This window comes from Myxocyprinus asiaticus, chromosome 33 (assembly GCF_019703515.2).
Source record: "Myxocyprinus asiaticus isolate MX2 ecotype Aquarium Trade chromosome 33, UBuf_Myxa_2, whole genome shotgun sequence".
Taxonomy (NCBI): domain Eukaryota; kingdom Metazoa; phylum Chordata; class Actinopteri; order Cypriniformes; family Catostomidae; genus Myxocyprinus; species Myxocyprinus asiaticus.
Genome location: NC_059376.1, coordinates 40,685,251 through 40,697,081, shown reverse-complemented (window position 1 = coordinate 40,697,081; position 11,831 = coordinate 40,685,251). Strand labels below are relative to the sequence as shown.

Below are 11,831 nucleotides of genomic sequence, written 5' to 3'. Positions count from 1 at the left end.
TCAATTATTATTTCGCTCTTTTACTTAATATTAAGCAACATAGTTTTAGATTTCAAAATTCATAACGAAAACCCAGCATAATAGTCGGTTTACGATTAATATATATTCTTTCTCAAACAAATTGTGTTCTAGTCTTAAAATAAGCTTTTGCAAACAAAATAATTTTAATGCTATGTTGATGTTTTGTGCGCATGTTCACTTATGATCCACAAGGGGGCGCGAGTTCACAGGTTCCACAAAACACCAAAAACATTCCTGTAAATATAATTTTACTTTCACAGTTCTTCTTACATAAAGCCCACACTGATCAATTCTGAAGTTTTCTAAAACCGTACAACCATGAAAACAGCCACTATTTGGATTACTGATTGAAACAAATGATTTACTCATTGATCATTCTCTGCAGTGGGAATAATTTACATAAATAAAAATAAGTTAAATCTAGTGGCATGACATTTAAACATGGTAACCTTGCATGTACACGTCTGCAATTTGTTCGTGGTATTTAAAAACATGTGTTCTCTCTGCTTCAGATTGGAAGAAACCACAGCAAGACACAGTAAAATGGATAGGTTACCATGGTAACTGAGGCTTACATTTTGGATGAACTCTCCCTAAAACTTTTGATTACATGTAATATAACTAATTATACCAGTTCAAGAATTCAAGCCACTTTCCCAGTCCATGACATTTCAAAATATGAGTCTGTAGTATCATACAGATGCGGCAGGCGTGAGTGTCAGTGCAGCTCTCTCTCTCTTTCTCTCTCTCTTCATGCAAACGAGACTCAAATCTCTGTGTCACATCAGCAGGCCGACAGGACGTCCCCGTGTGCTCAGTCAAAGTCAGGGATGTCATCGTAGGAATAACCGCGGTAACCCTTGAAGGCGTAGTAGGCGATTCGCAGGTGGTAAAATCCAGGGAGGAAAACAAGGATTCCGATAATGAGGACTGGAATGGTGCGGTCACGATGCTGTAATTGAAGGAAAGATTGAATTGACAGCCGGGGTTAGCACATGTACAGATCAATAACAAAAGGCAACAGTCAAAAAAACATGTGATTTTCAGATCACCTCAGAAACGGCCACTGGATATCTTCTGATTAATTTATTGGGCACATAAACCAGCCTTTCTCCTTTGGATATTAAAATACTTTCTCCTATCCCGACGTGGCACTATCAAAACATTTCAACTTCTGGCTCAACTAATGGTGTGAGTTTGAGGTTGACCTACCTGTTTGAAAACAGTCATTATTTTTTGCAATTCTGTTCGGTGATGCATACCCAATGTTCCCAATACGATGACAGCTTTTCAGAAGTCCCCGGCGAAAATTGTTTGTTTTTGATAAAAAAATGTTTTAGCTGGTGAATTATACACATGACATAAATGATGATGAAAGGCTGAATATTAAATGCCATGGATCTATATTTTTTTAGTAGAGGGAGGTCAAAATGACAATTTTCGCCTATGATTTTAGAGTAAAACTACTGGTAGAAAAATACAATTAAAAAGATGGCAGCATCATTATTTTGTTTTTACAAAATAATGAAAAGTCCCAGGACAAGTTCATACAGGTCTGAAGACAGCACAAATATTGCCAAATTGAATTTTCACGGACATTTAAAGATATTCCATCCACGATGCATCCAAGGACGCAGGCGAGTCTGATGTGTGACCGGCGAGGACACACGCCCACCGGTACTAGGGATGGGCATTTTGGTCATTTTGTCTACTCGAGTACTCGAACTAATTACTCGAGTACTCGTCGAGTACTCAAGGGGCAATTACATGTTCATAACTGTATATATAATAACATGTCTGACAAGCGTTTATGGCTGCTGCATTACGTCTTGATGTTCCAGTGTATTGTCTATTCATTATTATAGGCTGTTATAAAATAATGTTACAAAATGTACAAAAGATTGCATAAAATATAATGCATCATATTTTGTCATTATGTGAAGATTCGCTGCCCAACTCTGAAAGAATGTGCACAACGTGCGTCTGTCTGTTCTTCTTTCAGGTTACCGTAGTAATCTTAGTAAGTGTGCACCAGTTTTTTTAGTGACCGTCTGAAATGTCTATTTTCAAATAACAGGAGACGCCATAACTATTGCGTTTTAATATGCGTGTTAAGTTGAAGTTCAGTTTTGAAGATGCTGCATTGTGTTCCATTTAGCTGCGCTCTGTCTAGCTGTTTGAAACACTCGCCTGCTGTACACTGTCACACGCGCCTGGTGTGTAAGCGTGTGTGTGTGTATGTGTGTATGTGTGTCCCCGAATGTTCGCTCTTGTGAGGAAATCCGCGATGCTCTGTATTGTTGTTGCTGTGATGATTCATGAAGCATTCCATTCAACTCGGAGAGTCTGAACTTCCACCTTTCAACTGGGGAAAGTGCAATGGAATGACACTTTATATCGGATATCTAACTTGGAAACTCGAGCAGAAATATTCATTCATTTCGTCGAGATGCAGGTGCGTGTTACGTCACGCAGGACAGGGAGGTTTAGTCAGTGACAATCATTCACTTTTATTAAATAATATCCATTAGCAAGTCAAAGTTCTTACATTAAGTGATAATAAAGCATGTTTAGCACACTCTCTTTGTTTTGATTATTGTAATGATAGCATTGCAGCGTTGTATCAGTTTCTTTGCCATGAGAAGTCTCTGATAATCAATGTACCCCTCAAAGTCACAAAGTAATCAATCTCAAAATTAAAAATAAGCTCCCTCTTTGACACGTTTGTGTTTAGTTGTCAGGTAATTGTCACTGGATTTCGAATTATGTGAAAAGTCACATCCTGCGTGATCACTATCGATCATCATTTTCATGATCGATCATTGCTGCCACGTCCGAGTACTCGTGCCCATCCCTAACCGGTACATCACCGTAAACATCTCTCATTCAGAAGTTACAAATGTTTTTGTGTTGTTTTCTGGTCTGATTTAGTCACAGTATTTAAAAATGTCTGTGATGATCCCATCTGTATGAATGTAAGAGTTTCTTTTGACTCCTTTGTCACATCTCACAGCGAATGTGGAATCTGGAATATTGGTCACAAACATGTATGTATGCGCAGTCATACAGTGACGTCACATGAAACAGGTCGATCATTTTCCCTTCAAACATCTAAAAGCACAGAACTAAAGTTGGCCATTTGAAAGGAACTTGATCTTTAAGATGCAGGACATACAGAAAATGAAATCCTCTGATGACTATGAGGTGCATGAAATCAAATGAATGCACACAAACACATGCAGCACCTCTGTGGGCAACTGAAAGGAAAGTTAATAATGGCACAGTGAAACATGAAAGGAACAGCATAAAGCTGTAGTAATGTTTTATGGCACTCACATCATTAACTTCAAAGTATCCAGCTAACAGGAGCGCTCCGATGATGATCAATATGGAGCCGATGAGGAAGAGACCTGTTGCCAAGGCGATGGCTTTGTAGGGGACTTTGGGTGGGCTCTTCTTAAACTGAGAAGAGAAAATAACACAATATTATAGCTTTTCAAAATATAGAGTAATCAAAATGGGGAACATTTCATTTTAAAATAAAAGCACATACAATCAAAAACAAGTTGAAAGTTTTGGCAATAATTTAGATAATTTGTGCTCATTTTTTTACATTCGTATGTATTATGATATATGATGTAAGGATGCATGCATGATTAGACAAGCATATTACACACTTGCATACATGTCTCATGAAAAGACAGACAGATACACAGACATGTGCATGTATAGATACATAGATAGATACACTATATTGCCAAAAGTATTCGCTCATCTGCCTTTAGACGCATATGAACTTAAGTGACATCCCATTCTTAATCCATAGGGTTTAATATGACGTCGGCCCACCCTTTGCAGCTATAACAGCTTCAACTCTTCTGGGAAGGCTTTCCACAAGGTTTAGGAGTGTGTTTATGGGAATCTTTGACCATTCTTCCAGAAGCGCATTTGTGAGGTCAGACACTGATGTTGGACGAGAAGGCCTGGCTCACAGTCTTCGCTCTAATTCATCCCAAAGGTGCTCTATCGGGTTGAGGTCAGGACTCTGTGCAGGCCAGTCAAGTTCTTCCACACCAAACTCGCTCATCCATGTCTTTATGGACCTTGCTTTGTGCACTGGTGTGCAGTCATGTTGGAACAGGAGGGGGCCATCCCCAAACTGTTCCCACAAAGTTGGGAGCATGGAATTGTCCAAAATCTCTTGGTATGCTGAAGCATTCAGAGTTCCTTTCACTGGAACTAAGGGGCCAAGCCCAGCTCCTGAAAAACAACCCCACACCATAATCCCTCCTCCACCAAACTTCACAGTTGGCACAATGCAGTCAGACAAGTACCGTTCTCCTGGCAACCGCCAAACCCAGACTCGTCCATCAGATTGCCAGATGGAGAAGCGTGATTCGTCACTCAAGAGAACACGTCTCCACTGCTCTAGAGTCCAGTGGGGCGTGCTTTACACCACTGCATCCGACGCTTTGCATTGCACTTGGTGATGTATGGCTTGGATGCAGCTGCTCGGCCATGGAAACACATTCCATGAAGCTCTCTACGCACTGTTCTTGAGCTAATCTGAAGGCCACATTTACTTTGGAGGTCTGTAGCGATTGACTCTGCAAAGAGTTGGCGACCTCTGCGCACTATGCGCCTCAGCATCCGCTGACCCCGCTCTGTCATTTTACGTGGCCTACCACTTCGTGGCTGAGTTGCTGTCATTCCCAATCGCTTCCACTTTGTTATAATACCACTGACAGTTGACTGTGGAATATTTAGTAGCGAGAAATTTCACGACTGGACTTGTTGCACAGGTGGCATCCTATCACAGTACCACGCTGGAATTCACTGAGCTCCTGAGAGCGGCCCATTCTTTCACAAATGTTTGTAGAAGCAGTCTGCATGCTTAGGTGCTTCATTTTATACACCTGTGGCCATGGAAGTGATTGGAACACCTGAATTCAATTATTTGGATGGGTGAGCGAATACTTTTGGCAATATAGTGTAGATAGATAGATGTGGGCTACTTACTGAAATCTGAACAAGATTATTACGCATTGATACTGTATATCTCTCTCACCTGGAGATCAATGTATCCATCGTCATCACTGGCCAGTTTGGAGTATTTCACCCCACTGTTGATTGTGTTTCGAGCTGGCATCTTCACACAGTCTCTGAGTTTCTTCACCTGATTTAAAAGCACGTGAATTTAAAACACATTATCACAAACATAAACATGGTCAATGCAACAATTCAGGCATGTTACTCTATTTGGGTATGTAGTTAACTGTTATCTATGTAATGCATTATTAAAACAAGATGGGCATTCACTAATGCAAATGCATTCATGTACAATACATATTTAAAAGGCATAATAAACATATTAACTGTGTTTTGTTTTGGTCGCTAAATTACCTTGAACTTTAACTGTTGGCTTTCAAAACAGACTGTTGACGATTTTTCCCGAAGCTGTCACAAGAAATTTTATTTTTAAACAAGGAGGTCATTTTAAACTAAAACTGAATTAAAATGTCATTTTATTTCAATTTGCGACAGACACGCGAGATTATGTTTATAAACCTCACGCTTCCGGATAAAAATCACGCTTCCGCTCTCTACGGGTATCTTCCGGGTTTACCTCCAACCACGCATGCGCCCTCTACTGGTGTCTTCCGGGTTCACTTCAAATTGCGTATGCGTAATGATGACGTTAACTTCTTAAGACCACATGAGGGCGCACTATCATTAAAAACACACTAAACCCATTAATTACGAATGAGAATACCCAGATAACTATATATATATATATATATATATATATATATATATATATATATATATATATATATATATATATATATATATATATAAAACTTAATAACAAATTTATCTTTAATTCATCCTCCAATTGGTGGAATATTCACTGATTCATGCAGAATCAGCAAACAATATTTGTATTGCAATATTAAGCTCAAAGATTGTTTGAAAGATTATTTGATGAAGTAAAGAAAATCAAAACAGGAGGCCTTAAAACTGTTATGTCAGGAGCACAGAGAACATGAAAGCTAACTGAAATTAAGATCCAGTCTTTACATAAAAAAAAAAATATGAAGACATTTGTTTATATTTGGAATAATCTGTGCTGATGAATCATTCACAGTAAGACCAGGAACATGCATTAATAAAGCAATTTGGTCAATTTTGATTTCATGTTGACTCAATATTTTACTTATGCAAAGTGTTTTCATCCCCCTCTAACGACTTAAATACCAACCGTGGTCATGTAAAACATTAAGTTGTTGTATTAGCAAGTCTTGGCCTTAAAAAAGTGCTGAGGTGATACCAAAATACCAGGGTACTTTTATATATATAACACCATGGTACTGAATATACTCCATGAAGCTTCACAGAATACTATAATGGGCCTAGTATTAAGGTATTTGTCCAAAAAACATGGTGTTACCATTGTACTTTTTAGTTTGTAATGACAGTCTCTAAACGCTTTCAACTCACAATATAAACTTTATTTCATCACTGAATTAATTAATCTGGTTTGCTTAAAAGACATTGCACAACAGCAGACGCATCCATCGTTTTTTCCCCCCTGGTTCTCGGATGTCTGCTCATCTATGTTGAAGGCTGAAAAGTGCCATTGCGGGAAGAAGTTGAGAAATGAGTCATGTTGAGGTCATTTTGAAGACCCAACAAACTCATGATCTTCTGCCAGCGATAAACAACACAATCAAAATAGTGACCTTCTAATGAGCAACTCTAATTAGAGAATGTAAAGTAAGTAGTTCTCTCGTGGACAAAACAAATGAACAGCTTTTGATGTCTCTTGCTGGGAGACTATTTTAAGATAGCACCAGTGATGTTTGCATGTCATTCTTTTCTTTATGTCTATCTTTTATTTGACTTCTGAACTGGTGGGTTGTGAATCAATTATCGGCCTTGGGTCTGGTCTGACAGGGTTGCAGACAGCAAATAATGTTAAATGCAAATAATAAAATACAACTAACCATGTAATCATGCATAGATCGGATAACAAAATAGGTTTATTAATTTTGAAAGGGGGGAGTGCATTCAATCAATCTTTACGGTATTTTGATGCAAATTCATCTGTCACTTGGTAGAATCTGAACATATTAGAACAGATTCCAACATGGATAGTTTTCGTGACATGTCCTCATCCTCAAAAACCATTACATACAAGTTCACTCGCAAAAGGCCATGGTTTTTGCCAACTACAATGTGTTTTGTGTACAGTGAAGTAATGGCAGCCGAGAACACAAAACCATTGAAATTCAATTTTAGTACTGTGTTAGGTTGCCACTTGATGTCCAAAGTAAAATCTGGGACCTGAAGTAAAACTTCAGTTGAGAACCACCACTGCTAAAAAGACCAGCATAGGGATAGGTGGTAGATGCTTCTGATGTTTTTTTTTTATTTTGTTTTTTTTTTAACTAGTGATATTATTATTTAATTACCATGAAAATCAATTTGTATCATAAGTTTTGAAGTGAAAAAAACTATATTAGCAAATGCTTGCGTAGGATAGGAACTATTTCTATATTAATGCTCAGATATAGTGAACTACACAAGTAGTCGCAGACAGTGAAAATCAGAGAAACAGCATCTGGAGAATTCACACTAAATAAAGACAAATCTAAATGATGGGCCTGTGTGACGTTTGTTACAAGTTTATGTAGCCTCAGAATGCTTTTGCAACTTTACCCCCCCCCCCCCCCCCAAAATACATATGTTGGTCAAAAAAGACTTATTAGATTAGATGCTATTTTTATTAGATGCTTATTCTAGATACTTTTTTTTTTTTTTTTTTTTACTGAAAATTAACTGCAATAATAATTGTATTAATAATTTACATTTTTAAATGGTTGATGTAGCTTTTATTAAATTTCGAAGAAAAAAAAATTATGATTTGTGCATTTCAATTTTATAAAGTAGTTTTAAATTGAGTAATCTTTAATAAAACTTTGTTTAATTTATTTAATTTGGTTAAATATTACACAATTTAATTTGATAGAATTTTGTTATGAAATTGAAATGCGTAAATCTTAAAAATAGGCTAAAATATAACACTTAAATATGTGCATTTAAAATGGAGTAGTAGTTTTAGCCTTAAAAAAGGCTGTGTAACAGTAATATTGGCAATTTTTCTGGTAAATATGAAATGTCCCATGACTACGATGCGTAATATTTTATAGTAATGTTAAAAAATCAGTTCACTTGATGAAAGACACCTTAATTGAGAAATACCTGGAGTGTCAGATGAAAAGACCACTTAAAAAACTAGACGCTGGGTCATTTTTGACCCACATATGCATGTTAGGGTTCGATTAAAAGTTGTTAAAACATGGATAATGTTCTGTACTTGTTGTTAATAAATTATAATCAAAAACAGACATATGATAATTTTCCAATTAGGCCTATAAATGTAAAAAGAAAAAGCAGGCTTTTAAATATAATATGTAAAATGACTCATTTTATAACCAGAAATGAGCTAAATAATTAAAAACAATATGTATATAAATAAATCTTTTAAAATATTTATAAAGGTAAATCGGTGTGGGTCTCTGCAACATCGGCCTTGATAGTAGGCTACTCAAAAAGAAAATAAGTGGTATCGTCCATCCCTAACCATCACTGCTAGTCACCAGCATATGTTGTGTTTTGGGATGCTGGTATGCCAGTGTCCCTACCAGTTTCTTAACTAGCTTAACCAGCAAGACTTCATTAGTCTACCAGCTTCACCAGAAAACTAATTGACCAGCATTTTTTTTACTTGTGAAAACCAAGGCCATGCTGCTCTAAGCTGGTCTTCTCAGCAAGACAGTGAGGGATAAAGGTTGATCAAAAAAAATTAACAGCTTCAAACCTCTTGTTTTGTCCATTTTTATGAGGATTAGACGGATTTGTTCCAGGACAGAGATCTACAACCCTTCTTGCCCAGACAATTTCATAACACACCACATCAACGATGAGTTTGGTAATGGGCCCATTCTGGTACATCAGCATTAATTACGGCATCTAGCCAGTGGACTCGCCCCACAATCACCCTGAAACGGTCGACTGCACCATGAAACTGCAAAAGAGTGAGAAAAGGTTTACTTTCACAACAGGAGTCAATATATGGATTGTGATGGTGGATGGTGGTCTTATTTAGAAACTGTGAGACGGGGAGGCTGGAGGTATCGATTTAGATGCTGAACCACTGATCCATCACATCTTTCACCGTGGGTGTTGTCTGTGGTCCTTACTGTCAAGTCTGTTGTCTTGACCATGTTTAACGGACTGGTGAATATTTGCTTAAAGGAATAGTTCGGCTGAAAATGTAAATTCTGTTATCATTTACTCACCATCATGTTGTTCCAAACCATATGACTTTCATTATTACATGGAACACGGAGATGTTATGCAGGATTTTAGCCTGTTATCAGGCTCCGAAATGCAACCTGGTCTCATAGAATGAACGTTACTCTATTTACATTTTTGCAAACTGACTTGTACATGCTTGTATTTCGCTCCAGTACAGACTTGTATTTCGCTTCAGTTTCCTGGTGAAATGAACACTAGAGGTGCTACAACAACTGTAAAGTGCCATCTATATGATTTTATTTTCTCTAAATGCAGCAACATCACTAAACACACCAAAGCATGATCTGAAACTAAAATATTCCCAATTGAGCAGTCAGTGGCAGATGGAATAAGTGACTTAGATATATAAAAAATAAATCTATTCTGAAGTAAATCTTATAAACTGATGACAAGAAGTTGTAGTCTCTCCCAGATGGATTCAGGAGTCTCCAAATGTCTGTAAGACCAAGATTTGCCCCAAAATAAGATTTTGCCCCTGTATTTAAGCCAAAACAGTAATGACTCTTCAATAATTATCTGTGATCTGTTTGAGGCATTTAAATAGTAAATTCATACTTATCAATGTGATGACTCCCCTGCTCTTACTCGAACCAGAACTACAAAACACATGCCCACCCCATGCCCTACCAAGTTTTTCAGCTTCCTGTGAAGAAAGGTGCATTTCTTGAAGGAACACTATATCATATTTGTTACGCTTAAGGAAAGATATAACCTTCCTTCTTTTTATAGGGTGCCCCAGCCCATTAACATTCCACGTGGAGAGAAACATTTTGCTTTTATTAAAGTGTGACATATTGAATGTAAAGATAAATTGTGTACCCAAGGCTAAATAATATAGACCACCATCCATTGATTGATGTAACCACAAAATCCACAACAATCCACAGAACAGAAAAAAAATGTGCTTCAACCTTGCGCATAACAGTCCAAACTGGTGTCCATCAATCTTAAATCCGACGGTCCATGCATGCCCAAGAGATTGTCTGCGACACTGTTGCTACCAGATAAAAGGTTATACATTGTTTTTCTTTTTTTTTTTGCCCTAACATAAAACATGCCATTAAACTGTACATAAATGTGTTCAATAAAATACAAAATTGGCCCCAGTAATGAATGAGCTCAACAGCAAGTCAACAAAGGGACAAAAAAAACAAAAAAAACAAAGAAAGAAAGAAGAAAAAAAAAGAGAATCATGCAGGAGCCAGTGGGCAGACAACAGAACAATAAACCCTCTCAGGCTGCATCAGTAAAATGCACAATGTGTAGTCTGTATTGTTGATCGAATGCAGGCAAATTTACCCACTCACACCATTAATTTAATTTAAGGCCAAAGCTTGTTGTGGACATGTAAAAGTCTTACAGCCATCCTTGGCATCAGTTCTCAGCTTAGCTGGAAAAAGCATGGCAAAACTTACCTTCTGTTGGTGCAGTATGTTTTTACCTCTTTGAAACTGTCCCGCTTCACTTGTGTCACTCTAGCAAAGTCAGGAAAAACCATGATGTTTTGGTCCTCCCAGCACAACTTGCCTTTATTCCTCGCCACTCGTAGAACGAAGTCTCTGTCAGCTGACCGCAAGAATCTTGCCACACTGTATAACATGATAGCCCCATTAAATTATGTTAACATATTTCTAATCTTTAACTCCAATTGTCATGACAAGTTTTGGATATTGAACTCAAGTTTATACGTTTTCAAAAAATTAAACTTAAAGTAATCCATTGTCTTGACTACTTGTGAGTTTTATCTGGGTTTTTAATGTTCATTTAACTTATGTCTGTAAGTTAAAAGTTGAAAAAGGGGGAGGAGGAGGAGAAGGAGGAGGGGTGATAATGAGCGGGAAATACAAAGAAGTTGCCACCTTTTTGAGTGAGCTGGAGTAGCTGAATTTCTGTTGAATAACACAAAGGTGGTGAGGAGGTGAGTTTGTGTCTTTTAATTTGTGCTGATAAAATTTAATAACGTTGCACTTTTTTGCGTGGTGAAAAGTTCAGCACATTGACCGTGCTCTGCGAATGTGACTGCACCAGTTCTGTAAAACATTGGAGAAACCTGGATATTATTTTGATGAAATGGATGTTTTTACAACCAGTCTTTATTAGAACCTGTTGTCCTACTAGGAATGAATTCCCAAGCCAATGTTGAAGCTTGTGTAACATTGTTCTTGTTAAAATATATTTTTATATTTTTGAGCAGATAAGTTGTAAGTGCATTCAGTGTAAATAAGGAAACTAGCAAACGTATACCGTTATTAGTCAAGATGAGAAATAGTTGTTTTAACTCAGAGTATCAAGTTGAAACAACAAATGATCATTAGTTAAACAACTTGTAAAATGTAACTATTTGAGTTGAAACAAAGGTTATCTTCAAGTTGAGTTTACTCACATTTTTAAGGCAGCAGGTGAACTTTCGTTTCTAAGTTTAACCA

The 11,831-nt window shown here is 37.2% G+C and overlaps 1 protein-coding gene across 1 annotated transcript; it reads right to left on the bottom strand.

Annotated features, from left to right (window-relative positions):
• Positions 1-252: 252 nt before the first annotated feature.
• LOC127423768 (transmembrane protein 230-like) lies at positions 253-5,639 on the bottom strand. The gene is made up of 4 exons (XM_051668326.1): positions 5,425-5,639; positions 5,090-5,197; positions 3,358-3,483; positions 253-973 (listed from the first exon to the last, which is right to left on the bottom strand). The coding sequence occupies exons 2-4, from the start codon at positions 5,168-5,170 to the stop codon at positions 836-838; spliced, it is 345 nt and encodes a 114-aa protein (XP_051524286.1). The 5' UTR covers positions 5,171-5,197; positions 5,425-5,639; the 3' UTR covers positions 253-835.
• Between the last annotated feature and the right edge of the window lie 6,192 nt (positions 5,640-11,831).